The sequence below is a fragment of the Quercus lobata genome, chromosome 4 (genome assembly GCF_001633185.2).
Source record: "Quercus lobata isolate SW786 chromosome 4, ValleyOak3.0 Primary Assembly, whole genome shotgun sequence".
Taxonomy (NCBI): Eukaryota; Viridiplantae; Streptophyta; class Magnoliopsida; order Fagales; family Fagaceae; genus Quercus; species Quercus lobata.
The window spans coordinates 20,889,181-20,909,548 of NC_044907.1; the positions used below are offsets into that span (position 1 = coordinate 20,889,181).

A 20,368-nucleotide genomic window follows, 5' to 3' on the forward strand; every position below is an offset into this window, starting at 1 on the left:
TAAAAATCAGTGCAAGAATTTGAGTGATGTTCGGACCCACTACAAAATTGCAAGTATTATTTGGGGGTAAAATTCAGTTAGATACTCATTATAGAAAGAAAAAAAAAATCATATAATGAATGGAAATCATGTTAGTTTTGGATAGATTATTCCACTCATTACTCATGAAATATCATGAAAATCCCATAAACTTTTAAGTTGGCGTATGAGGCAACGTCAAACTATCGTGAGTAATTTGAAAATCGTGTACCTGTACCAGTGAACAATTGCCAGTGTGGTAATTTGAAAGGGCTGAAGTGTATCAACTTTCAACATTAGAATAATTGACGCCTGGGCTCAGATAGGGGAATCTAGTAATGGAGGTTTTGGAAAATTGGTAAATACTAGTCGCTAACCTGTGCGATGCACGGGATAGTTAAATAAAATTATAATTAACCAAACTCATGTTAAAAAAAAATTAAAAAAAAAAAAAAAAAAGATGCTAAAAGAATTAGTGAGAGACTGATTTGCCCACCAAGAATTTAAAAGAAAAAAAGATTGAGAAAGAAAAAGAATGTGTAATGTTACGTTAAAAGTGTAATGTTGGAAACTAAAGCAACATTAAAGACAATGGGGAAACTATTTGCAAAGAGGATTGCAACCTTTGTATGTTTACTTGGCTCAAGGCCAAAATTCAAATTCAATTTTGCAAAAAAAAAAAAAAAAAAAAAACATACAACAGCCTCACTACACAAATCCACTTTTTGCTCTAATTTATTTTACAAATCATACTCTATCAATAATTCGATAAACTCTATTGTTAAATCTGCTATTTACTAAAACAAACTTGATGTAAAGCCAAACATTGGGCTTTCAAGGGGTTCAACAAATACATTTTTAGCATTTTGAAAAGATGATTGACAATAGCTTTTGAAACTTGAACATTTGTTTTTATAAAGAATATGCACAAATTGTGAATAGTTTTCATGTATATAGCTAATTTAAAAAGAAAAAAAAAAGTGTGAACAATCAAATTATTATTAAGTAATTGTTTGTATTTATCTCAAAAGTCATACCCTTGTATAAATACATTAACTATTTTATATATACATATATATTATCACCTATTGTATACTATATTAGATTATATATAACATTCTTTCTCTCAACAACATAGTAAAACTTTCAAAAAAAAAAAAAAAATCACGGTAAAACATTTAAACTTTTTTTTTTTTGATACCAGACAAAGCTTACAACACAAAATTTGGAGTTTGTCTTGCTATCATATTAGCAAGTTCTCTGCATTCAGTTAGTACATAGTCTAAAGTTTTCAAAAAAAAACACGGTAAGACTTTAAACTTGATTTTTTTTTTTTTTTTTTTTTTAATGAAATCAATAGATAGCCACACGTTTAGAAGTCAAGGAACTTAAATTGTTGAAGTAGAGCAATAAGTTTATACAGCACACAGTTTCTCAAATGTCAAAAGAAAGACAACAAAAGCAGTAAACCACTTAACGGTAACTAAACAAAGTGCAAGAGAGATATATACCAATGGTGCTGGCTTGGACTGGAGCTGGAGTTGAGAGGACGACATGTGGTGAGCAACTGGCAGTGTGAGTGCACAGCACAGACACAGTAATATAGTTTAATTTGTTTGTTTGCTTTTTTATTTTTTAAATAATGATCTAGGATGATTTAGAATGTATTATTTGGGGTTTTTTGTATGTTAGTATTTAGATTTAGAGGGCCATAGATTGAAGGATTTACCAAATATATTGGGGTTTTTCTAAAACTATCGGATTGAAGTTAAATAGAGAGACTGGCAAAGATACAAACTTGATGGCTATGGTGGCTGATAGTGATGGCAACAAACAATGGTGGCTATGTCATGGGTGGGAAAGAGAGGATAAAATTGGGGAGGGTGTTTGGGGTTTTCAATATTTTTCTGGAAGAGATTTGTTTTTGTGTTTGACAGAAAACCTATTGGCCATTGTTGGGTTTGTCAAAAGTTTCGTGTAGTATTTACTATTTATTTTTAAAAATTAAATTTTTTTTTTATAAATTAAAATGATGATGTGGAAAATTGTGGGAGTTTCAAAAGATTCGGTTATATATATATATATATATATATATATATATATTAGTATTATGGAGCATTAACTTTGGTAAAAGAACATTATAGTTATTGATTTCAGTAAAGACTTTTTTAAGCAATAGCTTTGAGTAAAGACCTACAACTTAGGTCATTGATTATTATAATAATGATAAGGGGTCTAATGTATCAAGAGTCTTGTAAATCAACTTACTAATGTTGAGGGACTTATTTCGTTAAGTACATATAGGGTTTTAAATTTCTAATCCCTTCACCCTCTACTAGTAAATAAAAAAGAATCTCTTAAAAATGACAATCTCATTTTATGTATGTTTTTGTTTAATAAAAATTCATATTTGGTGGGTTAATGATAAGTTAGAATGAATATTGACAAAAGGTGCACACTGTACTATATATAATTTGGTTGTGTGTGTTTAATATCCGCTGTTTATGATCCCAGTTTACAACCACAAACATTAGGCCCTTTTTTAGTTGTATTTTGGTTATATAATGTATTATAAAACCGGTTGAAATTGCTAGTATTACTATCGTTATATGGGCTTTGCTAGATGGACAACATGGGCTAATGGACAACCAATATCTCAAGCCCAGATTATATATTCAAGTATTGAAAAAAAAAAAAAAAAAAAAAAAAAACACACGCAAAGCCTTGTAGGGTCCGTTTGGTTGGAGGATGGAAAAGTATGAGGTTCAAAAATATTTTAGTTTTTCTCATTTGTATTTTGTTGGAGTGGAAAATTAGAGGGATGAAAAACTTTTTTGTTTGGTTGAGAAAAGAAAAAAGAAAGAATAGAAAATAGAGTTTATATAAATTTACTCATATACTTCTATTAGATAAATAAATAATAACACATACATTATATTTTTATTAAAAAATTGTGCGTAAATGAGAACTTCATTAAAAAATAAAATAAAATAAAAAAGAGATGCACACAATAATTAACCCAAAATATATAAGGAAAAAAAATGAAAAATAAGGAATGATAAGTAGCCCAAAAAAATAAAAGACAAACAAAAGAGATGAACACACGCACAAGAAAGAAGAACGAAAAAAAAAATGAAAGAAGAAGAAGGGAACAACGAAAAGTAGTAGAAGAAGAAGAAGAAATAGACGAAAACATAAAACAGAAATAGGAAAATGAAGAAAATGAAAAGAACAGAAACAACCATTTAAGCATAGTTAGAAGGGCATTTTTGTCCAAAGATTTTGTTCCTCTTTTTTCTCCTATTTTCTCCCCAATTTGAGGAGATTATGTTTAGGTGAATCAAGAGAGAAAACTTCTAGGTTCCACTAAAATCTCTTCCATTTTCCCTCGTCAACCAAAAAGTCACTCCAACCATTTTTTCTCTACTTTTCTCTTGTTTATTTTTCATCCACCCACTTTTCACTCCAACCAAATGCACTCATAGAATTTTCGTGACAGAAAGCTTTAATTGATCATTATTATTTTATAGTATTTGACAAATTACAGTGATACAATGCTTTGAAGTTGTTTCACGTTTTTAGTAATCAAATTGATATAGGAATTTTAGATGTCAACAATCTTATGCGATCAAAGATGACATAATAAAAGTATTTTGCGTTTGGATGAATCCAATTAATTCAAATAATGCAACCTTCAAATAGAAGCTGTAAATTTCATAAGCTTCTAAATTCTATAACCTACTCATTATTGTAAGGTAAAATTATAAATTGTATATAAATTTTATCAGAAATCTCTTTCTCCCTCTTTATTTATCTGTGTTTATTCTCAAAATAACTAATTATTCTTAAAGTCCATCTAGTTGAATCAGAATTGGTTGAAGTTTTCCGTGTTTAAAGACTTGGGTGAAACATCAAACATTGACATGGTCCAGGTCTTTGTCGTTCTCTCTTTTTTTTCTCTTAATGGCCCCATGCATGAACCAATTTTAGGATGCATGGGAGTCAGGATTGGTCGTCTCAGACCAGAAAGTTGTGAGCGTAATTTGGGCATAAAACATGGCCCCATGCATAAATGACAGAATCCCGAGTATTGGCTCCAATCATAAGTAGGACTTTTATTGATTTGAACTGTGTTACCTTAAAAAATTACCTTTTAAATACATCATTTGCTTCCTAAATTTTAGACCATGAACTATTTTAGACATTTAAATTTAAAGTTATTGCTTTTAGTCACTTTGATAGGGTGGTCAAATCTTTAACATGTCGTCACTTTATTTTATTAAGTAAGATAGTAATTTTAAATTACAACTAATTTTGTATTTAAATTTTGTTTTAGAATTATTACAATGATATTGCTTTAAAAAGTAGAGTTTTTAATTGGGTTATTGCTGGGGAGAGAAATACGTCTTTTTTTCATGTCTCTGCCCTCAAAAGGAGAAGCCAGAATAGGATTACGTGTGTTCAAAACAATGAGGGTGAATGGTGTCACAATGTTGAGGAAGTGAAGGAGATTTTTAACACAAGCTTCAAGAAGCTATATAAGACTGAGCAAGTTTTCTGCCCTATTACCCCTCAATGGAATTCGGATTGGTGTGCTAAGATTAGCCCTGAGGAAGCTGGTTGTATGACCAACATTCCATCTGATGGGGAAATTTGGAATGCCCTCAAGTCTATGAAGCCCTACAAAGCTCCTGGTGTTGATGGACTGCATGCTGGCTTTTTTCAAAGATTTTGGCTTGTGGTGGGTGATTCGGTTAAGAGGGAGATTAAGGAGGTGTTTCTTAGGCAAAAGGTTCCGGAGTACCTTAATCAAACCCTTATTGCCCTAATCCCTAAACAACCCGGCCCTGAAACTGTTAGCCATTATAGGCCCATTAGTTTATGCAATACGGTCTATAAGATTATCTCAAAAATTATTGTTTTGAGGCTTCGACACTTGCTGCCTTCTCTAATTTCCCCTATGCAGACAGCTTTCCTTGAAGGGAGAAGGGGCACGGATAATGTTATTATCGCCCAAGAACTGATTTACTCCCTTAAGAAGAGGAAGGGGAGAACAGGGGTTATGGTTATTAAAGTTGATCTTCAAAAGGCATACGACCGCTTAGAGTGGTCTTTTATCAAAATGGTGCTTGAACACTTTGGGTTTCCGGAGAGTATGACTAAGTTGATCATGAGCTGCGTGACTACCTCTAACACAGCCCTACTGTTCAATGGAAGCAAGCTGGATTCTTTCCAACCCTCTAGAGGAATAAGGCAGGGAGATCCTATTTCTCCCTATTTATTTTTGCTGTGTATGGAATTTCTTGGTGCCCATATCACTAGTATGTGTGAAGATAGGAGATGGGACAGGGTTAAGGCTTCTAGAAGTGGGCCTAGCTTCTCTCATGTGTTTTTTGCGGACGATTTGATGCTCTTTGCTAAGGCAGATAGGAAGAATTGTGATGCCATTATCGAAGTTTTGGATAATTTCTGCAACCTTGCTGGGCAGAAAATTAATCTTGAGAAATCAAAAATTCTGTTTTCTCCTAATGTTACTGGTGGAAGGAGAAGAGGCATTTGTAGAAGATTGGGGATTACCGAAACTAGTAACTTAGGTAAGTATCTTGGGTTTCCTATCATTTACCAAGGTAGAATAGGGAATGCTTATAACTTTGTGATTAATAGATTTCAAAGCAAGCTGGATGGTTGGAGATCTAAGTTATTATCGAAGGCTGGTAGATTGGTGCTTGTTAAAGCCGCTGCATCCCCTGTGGCAGAATACTATATGCAGTGTCAATCTCTTCCTGCTAAGGTTTGTGATCAAGTGGATAAATTAGTAAGGGATTTTCTATGGGGTTCAACGGAAGAAAAAAGGAGGCTGCATTTAGTTGGATGGGATAAGGTGACTCTTCCTAAAGAACTTGGGGGATTGGGGCTACATAAGATGAAGGATAGAAACTGTGCGCTGTTAGCTAAGTTGTGTTGGAGACTTGCGTATGATAAGGAAGCTCCTTGGGCAAGAATGATCACTGCCAAGTACCTTTCCCCTAGGAGAATGACTGAAGTTGGGAAGAAACTCCCCTGTTCTAGCTGTTGGGCAGCGTTTAAGAAGGGAGGGCCGGTTTATGTTAAAGGTCTTAAATGGTCGGTTCAAAATGGAGAGTCAGTGAAGCTTTGGGATGATTTTTGGCTTCCAATGGGTGTATTGAGATCTGTTATTAAGGGTCCTTTGAACCGAAATGAAGATTTGATTACAGTAAAACAATGTTTTGATCATAACTTTGAATGGCAAGGCCATAGCCTCTCATTTGTTCTGCCTGACCATGTTCTCAATGCCATTAAAGCTACTCCGCTGTCTTGCAATCAGGAGGCAGAGGATACACTTCAATGGGCATTCTCCAAGAACGGATTTTTTTCGTTGAAATCTGCCTATCTTTTGGCAAGGGGTTTAAACCCTTTGAACCTTGAATCGGTTTCGTTTGCCTGGGTGTGGAAGGCTGAAACTTTGCCTAAGGTTCAGTTTTTCCTCTGGTTGTGTCTTCATAACAGTGTTCCTACCGGGGATATTTTGGGTTCAAGGGGTTTAAGTCTCGATCCCACTTGTTGTTTATGTAATAAAGAATTTGAATCTATTGATCATCTTCTAAGGGGCTGTGAGTACGCCCAGATTTTTTGGCAGCAACTTCACTTCCCGAATAGCCTGAGGGATTCATTCAACTTGCCGGTTTGTGAGTGGCTCGAAGCTAGCTGCACAACTGACATCAAGTCCAGATGGATGGGCATCCCGTGGAAGATATTGTTTCCCATGGGTGTGTGGAACTTATGGCTCCATAGGAATAATGTTGTCTTTAGGACTGGAAGGGTGGATCGGTCATGCTTCAGGAAAAGCATTAGGGATGGTGCTGAATTTTTTTCTGTTGGGCTGAATGCTAGGTTGCCTAGAGCTAAAACTCTCATTTCAGTTGGGTGGGAGAAACCTCCTATGGGATGGGCTAAACTTAACTCAGATGGGGCTGCTTTTGGCTCCTCTGGACATGCAGGTGGTGGCGGTATTATTAGGGACCATGAAGGGAATTGGTTGAAAGGATATGCTAGACCGCTTGGGCGTACCAGCAGCTGTATGGCAGAGATGTGGGCCTTAAGGGATGGTCTTCTATTAGCTAAGGAGATGGGGTTAAGCAACCTCATCATTGAGTTAGACGCTTTAAGTATTGTTTTGCTCATGAATAACAATACCGAAAATTTGTTAATGGAGCCATTGCTTACTGATTGCAGGAACCTGATGCAAGAGATTCCCAACAAGCAAATAATACACAGCTATAGGGAAGCTAACCAATGTGCTGATGCGTTGGCCAAGTTTGGCGCTAATAGCTTAGACTCTTTTGTAATCTTTTTGTACCCACCGCCTGTGGTGGATATTTTGCTAGCGGCTGATAAAGCTTGCATTCGTTGTAACAGAATTATAAATTCCTAAGTTTAATGTTATTTCTATGTTGACCAAAAAAAAAAAAAAAAAGTAGAGTTTTCTTTAGCATACTTTTCTAGAACCCCATTTTGATATACCTAATTATTGTCCACGCGGTTCCTTACGGTCTCTAATATTGTCCCACACGGTTATTTGTTTGGTTCTTTTATTCAATTTAGAAGTGGGTCCGAACATCACTATTTCTTGGACTACTTGTCTTCTTTCCCTTGCTATAAATTTTATTCTTTTTCAGCTGCAAAACAATCATACAAACACATCCATTTCAAAATTTGATAAACCATCATTTCTTTGTCAAACAAAAGCCTTTTCAACCACATTGCATGGGGCTTTGTTCACACCTGAGTTCAGCTCCACCATCATCATCTTTTTCCATGCACTCATTTATTCTTCTCTGCTGCTTTGGCTTGTTTCTCACCTCTGTGCTTGGTGAGAATAATGAGACTGACGGGTTAGCACTGCTCGACTTCAAAGCCAAGATTAGTAAGGATCCTCTCGGGGTCATGAGTTCTTGGAATGATAGCATCCACTTTTGCCAATGGAAAGGTGTTTCCTGTGGTCACCGACATCAAAGGGTCATTGTGTTGGACCTGCGATCTCAAAAACTGGTAGGCTCTATATCCCCAAATATTGGAAATTTAAGTTTTTTGTGGAAGCTAGACCTTGAAAACAATAGCTTTTATAATGAAATTCCTTCAGAAATTGGCCATTTGCACAGACTAGAAGTCTTGCTATTGAACAATAACACAATAAGTGGAACAATTCCTAGCAATTTATCCAGTTGTGCCAAACTCAGTGTTTCATGCGGCTGTTAATAATCTGGTAGGAGAAATCCCCAGAGAGCTTGGTACCTTGTCAAAGCTCCAAATCTTTGCTATTCATAAAAATGTTTTGATGGGAATTATCCCACCTTCTTTTGGAAACTTACCATCTCTAGAAGGTTTTTCTGTAGCTTATAATAACCTGGGTGGGAGTATCCCTCATTCTTTTGGCCTATTGACCAAACTTAAAATCTTTGCTGTGGGTTCAAATAGATTGTCTGGTACAATTCCTCCCTTATTCTTCAATATCTCTTCAATAACAAAGATTGGTGTAGCAGTTAACCAACTCCAAGGGCATCTTCCATCGGACATAGGTATCACTCTACCAAATTTAGAAACATTTACCATCAGTAACAACCAGTTTATTGGATCTATACCTATTTCAATATCCAGTGCCTCGAATTTACATATACTAAATTTGGCCGAGAATAAACTAACTGGAAAAGTTCCTTCTTTAGAGAAGCTAAATAGAGTGAGGTTGTTTTCTATTACCGAAAACCAGCTTGGAAATGGAGGAGCAAATGACTTGAGTTTTCTCTATTCTTTGTCAAATGCTACCAACCTAAGAGATTTGGAGATAAATACCAACAACTTTGGGGGGGAGTTGCCTAAATGTATTGGCAACATCTCAACTAGTCTTACCTTTTCCTATTTGAATAATAATAAAATATCTGGAAATATTCCTAGTGTTATAGGGAATCTGACCAACCTGGAGGATATAGAAATATGGAACAATAAATTTTCAGGTAACATCCCCTCTATACTTGGAAACCTTCAGAAATTACAATTTCTGGATTTATCTCAAAACAATTTCATTGCGAACATTCCATCCTCTTTTGGAAATTTAACAAATTTGTTGGAGTTGTATTTAGGAGACAATAATCTTCAGGGAAGCATCCCTTCAAGTCTAAGTCAATGCCAAAATTTGATAACTTTTCATCTTCCCCATAATAATCTTAGCGGTATCATATCCTCGCAAGTTATTGGTCTCTCATTTTCACCAAATAGCCTTGACTTGTCTGGCAACCAATTCACTGGTGTCCTTCCCATGGAAATAGGAAATTTGAAAATTTTAGAACATTTGGATATTTCTAAAAATATGTTGTTTGGTAAAATACCGGCACGTCTTGCATGTTGTGTAAAGCTAGAATTTCTAGCCATGAGAAGAAACTTTTTCCAAGGGGTTGTTCCTTCATCTTGGGAATCATTAAGAGGTCTTGAACATCTAGACCTTTCTAACAATAATTTTTCTGGCATGATTCCAAAATTTTTGGAGAGTTTTGATTTCTTGAAATTATTGAATCTCTCATACAACCATTTTGAGGGTGAGGTACCAACAAATGGAGTTTTCAAGAATGCAAGTGCAACTTTGATTAATGGAAATGGTAAGCTTTGTGGGCGCATACCAAAGTTTCAACTTCGTAACTGCAACAACAAAAAATCCAAGAAGAGCAAGTTGACTCTTACGTTGAGCGGATAATCTTTATACTCTTTGGGCTTCTTGGAGTAACTTTGGTTCTATTGTTTTTATTCCTATGTTCTTCAAGGAAAAAAAGGAGAGAAAATACCTCAAGTGATTCAATAAATTTATTTCTGCATGTATCTTACCAAAGTCTCCTAAATGCTACTAATAGATTTTCTTTTAATAATCTAATTGGTGTGGGTAGTTTTGGGTCAGTGTATAAAGGAACTCTTGATCAATATAGACATCTAGTTGCTATCAAGATGTTGAAACTTGGGCGCCATGGAGCTTCCAAAAGTTTCAAAGTCGAGTGTGAGGTTCTAAGAAACACCAAACATAGAAATCTTGTACAATTGCTCATAACATGTTCGAGCATTGACAATCAAGGTCATGATTTTAAGGCTTTGGTATACGAGTTCCTAGGAAATGGTAACCTAGATGTGTGGTTACATCCAACTCCAAGAACAAATGATGCTCTTGAGAAACCAAGAAAGTTGAGTTTTCTTCAAAGATTGAATATCACTATTGATGTTGCTAGTGCATTGGATTATCTTCATTATCATTGTGAAACACCAATTGTTCATTGTGACCTCAAGCCCAGCAATGTTCTTGATGATGAAATGGTTGGACATGTAAATGATTTCGGCTTGGCAAGATTCCATCATGATATTATCCAAGATTCTTCTACTAATCAATTAAGCTCCATTGGGATTAGAGGAACGATTGGTTATACTCCTCCAGGTAAATTTATTTTACATTTCTTAAATTTAATTGCTTTCCTTTTCACATATTTTCTACTATAGTTTTAAGCTTGGAAATATGCCGTTACTAAGGATGTATTGTATACAATAGATAGATGTATTATAACGAAAATTTCTAGATATCTTCTTCTCTTTTTTTTTTTTTTTCTTTTTTCACGCCATTGAAAAACATTCTTTAAATCTTCTAAAATTTTTTATTTCCCTTATTTTTTATGTTTTGAAAGTATGCCAATTACAATATATGTTATGTGCAATTGCAGAGTATGGAATGGGAAATGAGGTATCAATATATGGTGATGTTTATAGTTATGGTATATTATTATTAGAGATGTTCACTGGAAAAAGACCAACGGATAACATGTTCCATGATAACTTAAGTCTTCGTGACTTTGTCAAAGAAACTTTGCCGGAACAAATAATTGACATTATAGATCCTACTATTCTCGGGGAAAGACAAAAGGGAGAAAGAAGGATGAATGACACTTGTAATGGGAATCGAAATGGAAGTTTCAAAATACATGAATGCTTGATTTTGATACTTGGAATTGGAGTTGCTTGTTCCACAGAAATTCCGAGAGAAAGGATGAACATCAGTGCTGTTGTAGTTGAGTTGCTTTCAATTCGGCAAAACTTTCTGGGAACCAATATACACACTACTCAAACAGAGTTCAAGCGACAGGTTTTTTTTTTTTTTTTTTTTTTTTTTTTTTTTTTTTTTAATCTTTGGTAGATTTAGTTTGGTAACGTATCTACCAAACCATATGATCTAACCTTAATAAGGCCAGTCCAAGTATATTAGGGAAGAGGGTACAAGGGAATCCTATGGAAATTAGAACCCATTGAGATTTGCAAAGCTCGTTCTACTATACATAGGATTGGCAATGAGCCCAATTACACTTCTATAATACCTAAACATGTATTTTTATTTGGTTGATTTCCACTATTGGAGTGATTGAGATTACAAGGAACTGGCTTACACCCTATTAGAGCATCTCCAACAGTCACCTTAAATTTTTTTACTGTTTGGAGAATAAACAATAACTTTTACCTTTTACATATTTACTTTTTCAAATACACTATCCAACAGTCTCTCTATCTTTTTCTCTATCTCATTAAAATGTTATTTATTCATTATTTCTTTATTCCATTTTTAATATTTCTTTATTCACAGCTATATTTTTCATATTCCCAACAACTATATTTTTTAATCTTCCAACAGTAATATTTTTAAATTTTCTGATGATATATATATATATATATATATATTTTAAAATCTCATGGAGCACTTTTTGCAGTGATATAGTGAGTTATAGGATCATCTATTTTTAATGAGACGTGTTACGTTCACAAAAAAATTTTGCAATGCTTTCACAACAAAATTTTATGTGATAAGTTGTTACTAGTTCTAATTTGAACCCACCACTGATATTATTTTTTTACTCACCAATATTAGCTAATAACAATTTATCACTTAAGATTTATTGTAAAAGTATTGTGAAAATATTGTGGTAGCATTTCTCATTTTTGATTTCTTATTCTTTATATTATTTTTCCTTTCTTTCTTTAGTTTATTTTTCATCTATATGTTTCTTCTTCTTCTTCTTCTTCTTCTTCTTTTTATTTTTCTCTTGTTTTTTCTCCTCCACACACTTAGAGCATCCATAATGTGCTAAAAAGCTATTTTTAGCACCACCATATACAAAAAGGGTGCGGCAATGGTGGTGGTATAGGTAAATTTGTTACCTACATTCCTACCTATATTATTGTTATACTAGACGATTATTTGCTATCATGATGATTAAGAAATTGTTTTAGTAAAAAAAAAAAAAATGTATAAGTATAATTTGGGGTTAAAAAAATTACTTGTTACACTAGACGATTATTTGCTATCATGTGGCGACGGCGGTGGTGATGGCGGCGGTGGTGGTGGAAGCGACGGCGGTAGGGTAGCGGTAGCAGTTGCGATGGTTGTGATTGTTGTTTATTGTAATGGATATATTATTTTATTGTGTTAAAAGTTAAAATAGACCATTAATTGATGCTGGATGTTTTGTAAAGTGAGTAAGTAAAATAAATAAAGCAATTTTTTTGTAGTGCCAAATAGCTAAAAAAATAACTCCACCAATGTGGATGCTCTTACACCCACTCTAATCTCTATCTTCAATTTTCTTTTACTTTTTGTTTTTCTAGTTCTTGATCTCCAAAACATATCTCCAACTCTCCCTCTTTCTCTCTCCTTCTCTCTCTCTTACACACAAAAAACTCTCTCTCTCTCTCTCTCTCTCTCTCTCTCTCTCTCTCTCTCTCATAGATCACTGGTGGAGAACAAAGGTTAGAGAGAGTTGGCCTTTTAAATCGGCGTTCATGCACGCCACTTAGTACACTCCATCGTTGCTTGTCCTCCTCCCCATTTCTAAGAACATGCAACTTAGTCACCATATGTGTTAGATCGGCGTTCGTCATTTTAGATTTGTTGTTCTAATTAAATTTGTCTTTTTCCATGTTCTTGATTTGTTGTTTCTATTCAGATTTTAGATTTATTGTTCTAATTAAATTTGTTTTGATTTTAGATTGTGTTTGTGTTTTGATTGTGTTACTGTTTAATACATTTGAGAGAGAGATGAACAAAGAAGAAAGGGTGAGAGAGAAAGAATAGTTTTTTATACAATTGGGTATGTTTTTCAAGATAAAATAATTATTTGGAGTGCCCTCTAGATCAAGAGAATCACTGTAGCAACTTAAAAAAAAATTGGAAAAGTTCTGCTTTTAGAGAATCTGTTGGAATTGATTTTATGAATTTGGCTAATCTATTGGAGATGCTCTTACTCTAGACAAAGGTCTCTATCAATGACATAAGCTTAAATTATTTCCATAAGTACTGAATTGCTGACATACTAAAGACTAAAAAGTTAAGTAATTTGTTGTAAAAACTTTGCTCTCCTTTTTTTTTTTTTTTTTTTTTTTTTTTTTTTTTTTTTTTTTTTATAAAAGAAATTCTAAATATTTTCCTAAGTAAATGGATTTCCAATTGAATGAAATGGGATTTAAGTAACATTCCTAATTTCTCACACAAATGAGCTTTCTTGTGTTGTAAATTTTATCAAAGGTAAAAAAGTAATTGATACTTAATTTACTAAATTGTAGCTAATGAATTAAACAAAATCTTTTAAATTCTTGTTACAGTAGAGAAAACCTCACTTTTCTAATTAAAAATTTATCTTCCTTCACCACAGGTGCACAAGACTGATGACTACTTTTGAAGGCCAAGTTTATGTTTAAAACAATGAAGCAAATAATTTGTAGCTCTCTAGTTGTTTGTATTTGGCCAAAGTTTAGAAATACTCTGTTGACTGAGAGAAATCTTCTTCTTCAGAAAATTGTGATTGTCAATATACTTACAAAGATAGTTATTGGAATTGAGTTTTGATATTGCTTGGATTTGATCAATATGTATCATGTTTGAGCATCTTCAAGAGCATTTGGAGTTAATTTGGGATTATATACACTTTGCTCTTTTGGACAATGGCAGCTTTACGTGTAAGTCAAGATATTCATATGAACACTTTAACTTGCAAAAAAGAAAAAAAAAATTATACTTGCAAAACTTGTGATTTGCGGTTGGTTCCATTCAACCCCTCAAAAACAAGAACCTAACTAGCATAACGCACTTCTCTCTGAGCTTATTCCTTGAATCTCTTAATTAGCACTTATCCTTTCCTATCATTCTGTTCAAATTATAATAAAATATTTAGATGAAAATCTCACAGTTGAACAAGAAATTAATAAAGAATAGTTAAAAGATAATGACATAATACACCAAAATGATAATAATCATAATAATGTTCAAATATTTATTATAACAATTCTCTTGGTGAATAAAAAGTCCAAATTATTTTCAAAATCTATGAATGCCTTAACAGAATTTTACTAGTATTAATTATTGTTAAAAGAATCTTTTTTTGGGGGGCCAACTAAAAATGGGCATAAAACCTCAAGCCCTAAACAGAGGAGACGAAGTCCATTTGGGCTGGGAAATGGACGGACATGCAACGGCCTTGTTGGCATGCTATTGGTTAGGACGACATGGTTTCACACTAGCCCACAATGCTTCACAAGTTAAAAAAAGGGCCTTGTTAGATGGACAACATGAACTAATGGAAAACCAATTTCTCTAGCCTGGATTATATTAAAAAAGAAAAAGAAAAAAGAACATGCACATGTTTGTAGCTGAAATGTAAAGTTTTTTATTGTTGAATAAGAGATTTTGAGTTCAATTATCGTCTATATCAAAAATTAATTGATGTCTTAATTTGATGATAAATAGCACAATTATCAAAAGCAGACGTCATATATTGAAATTTTATTAAAAAAAAAAAAAGAGTTTGTAGAGTATTTTTCTCTATCAAGAAAAAAAAAAAAGTTTGTAGAGTTTTTGCAACAAAGATCTTTTAACTGATATATTTTTTTTCATAATATTTGACAAAATAACAGTGATATAATGCTTTGAGGTTGTTTTATTAATCAAATAGATAAAGACTTTTAGACGTTAGAAATCGATCAAAGTTGACATAATAAAAGGGTTTTGTGTTTTCATATTTTCAATGAATCCAATTAATTTCAGTAAATTCACAAATAGTGGCTCTAATTTCTTAGGCATCTAAAGACAAAGCATTTTTATTGAAACCTCAGAGAAAAATTATATTCGATCTTTGGAGCACTAAAAGGCTCAATACTGCTGGGCACTTCTTTGAGCCAAGCCGAGAGCTTAACGAGGGTTTTTTTTTTTTTTTTTTTTTTTTTTTTTAATATAATAAAATGGAGAAAACCTAAGTTGTCACTAAATCACAAGCCTCTTAGTTGAACTTAGTTAATGAATCTATAATGAGTCTTATATGCTTTGGGCAAAGATTTCTTACTGTATTATACATCTATATCTATATAAAATATAGAAGTTAAAGCCTAGAATTTATTGTTTCCTAGTCCATTTTAGTCTTCTTCAATCCATTGGGTTTATATGGTCCATATCGATTTATTTTGGTTCAATTCGGTCCATTTAGTCAACTTTGGTCTAATTCGGTCTAATTCAGTCCAACTGCTAATGGGCTTGAAACCTCAAGCCCAAAAGGGACAGCATGTGCTAATGGACAACCAATTTCTCAAGCCCAGTCTGCCCAGATTATATTCAAATCAAGAAAAAAAAAAACACACACACACACACGCATTATAAATTGTATATACAGTTATCACAAGTCTTTTTCTTTATCTGTGTTTATTTTCAACACAACTAATTATTCTTGAAGTCCAGTCTAATTGGATCAGAAATGGTTGAAGTGTTAAATGTTTAAAGACTTGGGTGAAACATTGACATGGTCCAGGTCTTGGTGGTCCTCTCTTTTTTCCCTGTTTAGTCATTACCTTTAAACCTTTTCCCATTATATTATATATGATTCATAATGTGAACGAAGACCCTTAATGGCAACATGTATGTATGACTGAATCCCTAGTATTGACTCCAATCATAAGTGGTACATGTATTGATTTGAACTGTTACCTTAAAAAACAGGAAAAGAAGAAACCTTTTTAGGCATCCTAAAGTCTAGTCCATGAACGATTTTAGACATTGAAATTTAAAGTGATTGCTTTTAATCCCTTAATAGGATGGCCAAATCTTTAACATGTCATCACTTTATAAGAACTAAAAGTGATTACTTTAATTTATTAAGGACTAAAAACAATGATTTTAAACTTGTTAGGGACTAAAAATCTAGGAAGCACATACATGAACATAGGTACGAGTATGGACAATGGTACAATACGAAAACACGAGCAATTTTTGAAAACTTATGACATGAAACGGCTAATACAACACCGGTATGACATTGGTACAACACAGCTATGACAGGTGTAAGTATCCATACTTCCTAGCTAAAAATGATTGTATTAAATTTTAGGGATTGAAAATGCTTATATAGGGACAAACAATGTCTTTTGCTTTTATTTTTTATTATTATTTTTTAGATGATTGGTAAAACTCAGTCTCCAGAGAGAGAATCATTACTTTTGAGATTTTCCTTTATGTTTAACATATTTATTACTGTAATTGTTTTATTTTTTGGATAGATAGGATAGAACAATTTCAGTGATATTGCCTTAAAGAATGGAGCCGATTCAGCCAAGCATGATAGCAAGGTTGTTGGAGTTCTCTCCAACATACTTTTCATTCCAGGTCAGAAACCCCAGTTTGATCTACCTAATTATTGTCCACACGATTTATATCTCCTTTAAAGCTTAAAGAGTGTGTCATGTAAACAGGTCGTAAAATCGGTGTGAAACAAAGACTTTTAGGGTTACAACTTACAAGGACAGGTCTTCCTGGTCATGCCCATAAGTCAAGATATTCATATGAACACTTCAAATTGCAAAAAAGGAAAGAAAAAAAAAATTATACTTGCAAAAAAACAAAAAACGAACAACACTTATTTTGGCAAAACTCGTGATTTGCGGTTGGTTTCATTCAACCCCTCAAAAACCAGAACTTAACTAGCAAAAGGCACTTCTCTCTAAGCTTATTCTTTGAATCTCTTAATTAGCACTTATCCTTTCCCATCATTCTGATCAAATTATAATAAAATATTTAGATGAAAATCTCACAATTGAACAAGAAATTAATAAAGAATAGTTAAAAGATAATTACATAATACACCAAAATAATAATAATCATAATAATGTTCAAATATTTATTATAACAATTCTCTTGGTGATATAAAAAGTCCAAACTATTTTCAAAATCTATGAATGCCTTACAGAATTTTACTAGTATTAATTATTGTTAAAAAGTCTTTTTTGGGGGGCCAACTAAAAATGGGCTTAAAACCTCAAGCCCTAAGCGGGGGAAACGAAGTCCATTTGGGCTGAGAAATTGACAGACACACAACGGGCTTGTTGGCATGCTATGGGTTAGGACGGCATGGGTTCACACTAGCCCGCAATGCTTCACAAGTAATAAAAGGGGCCTTGCTAGATGGACAACATGAACTAACGAAAAACCAATTTCTCTATCCCAGATTATATTAAAAAAAAAGGAACACACACAAGTTTGTAGCTTAACGGGTAAAACTTTTTTATGCTTGAATAAGACATTTGAAATTTAATTCCCACTTATACCAAAAATTGGATGGTATCTTGGTCTAATGATAAATAGTATGTTTGGATAGCCTTTGTTTAAAAAAATAGTGTTTTTAAAACATACCTTGTTTTAAAAAGTGTTGTTTTAGTGTAAATTCCAAAAAATGACTTAATGTTACCTTGTCAATTTTTTTTCTTCCAATAATCATCATTTTTGTAAAGGAAAATTTCAAATCAACATCAACAAGAATGATGATGATGACAACAATGATAATGATGATGATCAAATTCAGAGAGAGAAACATCTCTCTTTGCTCTCGTTTTTGAAAAATATGAATTGCCATGAAAAAGAGTTCAGATCCCTTCTCAATGCCATCCAAGGTGTATACGTGTTCCATGACATTACAAATAGAACTACCCAGCTCAACTAAAAAGACTGAGTTCCTTGACTCCACAATATGACACATACAACTAAGTTGTTGTGTCACCTTTATTGTTGCTCCACCTTTCTTCCCTTTGCCTTGTGTGGATGATGGCAAAGCTAGATTCTTTCCTTTGTCTTGTGCTAGTTGTAGAGGGTTAAGTGGCTGTTTAGGGTTAGGAGTCTCAACTTCATTAGAATCATCATCATTATCTGGAGAAGATGAGTCAGTAGACATTTCACTCAACCCCTCCTTACGTCTCTCAATATCATCAGGTAGCATATTTGAAGTGGGGGTCCATGCTAATTCTCCAATGGCTGCAATGTCCTTAAACATGATGTTTAATAACTCTACATTAGAAGCAGATGTCATAAGTTGAAACTCTATAAAATAAAATAAAAAAGTTTGTAGAGTTTTTTTTCTCTATCAAGAAAAAAAAATTTGTAGAGTTTTTGTAACAAATATCTTTTAACTGATTTTTTTAATTTTTTTCATAATATTTGACAAAATAACTGTGATATAATGCTTTGAAGTTGTTTTATAAAACAAATTGATAAAAGACTTCTAGACGTTAGAAATCAACCAAAGTTGTCATAATAAAAGGGTTTTGTGTTTTCATATTTTCAATGAATCCTGTTAGGTTCTAAAGACTTAGGATCTTATGTATTTAGAACTTTAATGTGTATTGTTGGCAAACCATGATCAAAACAAGATGTTTAGTCATGACTAGACTTGCTCAAAGTTGGTTTATTTATGTAAAGTTGGAACAATTTGATGCAGAAATTAATATTGTTTCTCGGCCTGGTTCGATCGATCGAAGCTTAGGCTCGATCAATCAAAAATTGGGTCAAATGTGTTTTTCCGCAGAATTCGAACTCAGCCCTAGTTTATTTAAAATGTTTAGGGTTTTGTGTTTTTGCCCTAGGTATATAAGGCAAACTCTAGCCACGTTTTAGTGTTGCTCATATTGCTGTTTGTATAAATCTCTTGTAAGATTTGTGAGGAGCTTTCCTTTACACAAGCTTAGGATTATTAAGAAGGAGATTTCTTTAAGAGCTTGATGATCATTCAGTTGCTGCTATAAGAACTTAAAGAAACACAAGTGGGTGTGCTTGTACTTGCTGGAGAATCCAAAAAAGAAAGAGTCCGTAGTTTTGGAGCTTGCATGTGGTCGTGTCAATAAGTTTTTACTGGTGGGTAGCAATAGGATGTTAGTGGTCTAAGTCCTGTTGAACAACTTCGATTCTTTCATACTGGATTCAAGTTTATCTTAAGGATAGTTAGGTTAAATCCTTCCCAGGTTTTTACCGGTTTAGTTTCCCGGGTGATCATATTATTGTGTTATTTATCTTTCCGCTGCTTTGCATAATATAATTGCTTGATTGTGATAACCTAGATTTGGAATTTGAACTAAGTAACAACTTGGCTAATTACCTAGGTTAATCCAATTGTGTTTTTTTAAGGGGTCTAAAAACTATCAAATCCAATTCAATAAATCACAAATAGAGGCTCAAAGCTTAAAGAGGTTATTTATTTATTTTAATATAATAAAATGGAGAAAACCTAAGTTGTCACTAAATCACAAGCCTCTTAGTTGAACTTAGTTAACGAATCTATAATGAGTCTTATATGCTTTGGGCAAAAATTTATCACTGCATCATACATCTATATCTTTATAATATCTAGAAGTTGAAGTGTAGAAATGATAATTACTTGGTCCATTTATGTTCATTTCAGTCAATTGGATTTATATGGTACATATCAGTCCATTTCAGTCCACTTAGTTTACTTTAGTCTAATTCGGTCCAATTTGGTCCAATTCAAATGGGCTTGAAACCTCAAGTTCAAAAGGGACAGCATGAGCTAATGGACAACCAATTTCTCAAGTCCAGTCTGCCCAGATTATATTCAAATAAAGAAAAAAAAAAAGGAAAAAAAATACGCACACATTATAAATTGTATATACAGTTTGTCACAAATCTCTTTCTTCCGCTTTCTTTGTGTTTATTTTCAGCACAACTAATTATTCTTGAAGTCCAGCTAATTGGATCAGAAATGGTTGAAGTCTTAAATGTTTAAAGATTTGGGTGAAACATTGACATGGTCTAGGTCTTTTCGTTGTCCTCTCTTTTTTCCCTGTTTAGTCATTACCTTTAAACGTTTTCCCATTATATTATATATGATTCATAATGTGAACGAAGACCCTTAATGGCCCCATGTATATGTATGACTGAATCCCGAGTATTGACTCCGATCGTAAGTGGTACTTTTATTGATTTGAACTGTTACCTAAAAAA

General features: G+C 33.3%; 1 protein-coding gene across 1 annotated transcript; it reads right to left on the reverse strand.

The window, feature by feature from the left end:
- Positions 1-16,878: 16,878 nt before the first annotated feature.
- On the reverse strand, positions 16,879-18,443 carry LOC115984809. The gene is made up of 2 exons (XM_031107810.1): positions 17,991-18,443; positions 16,879-16,896 (listed from the first exon to the last, which is right to left on the reverse strand). The coding sequence occupies exons 1-2, from the start codon at positions 18,441-18,443 to the stop codon at positions 16,879-16,881; spliced, it is 471 nt and encodes a 156-aa protein (XP_030963670.1).
- Positions 18,444-20,368: the final 1,925 nt, after the last annotated feature.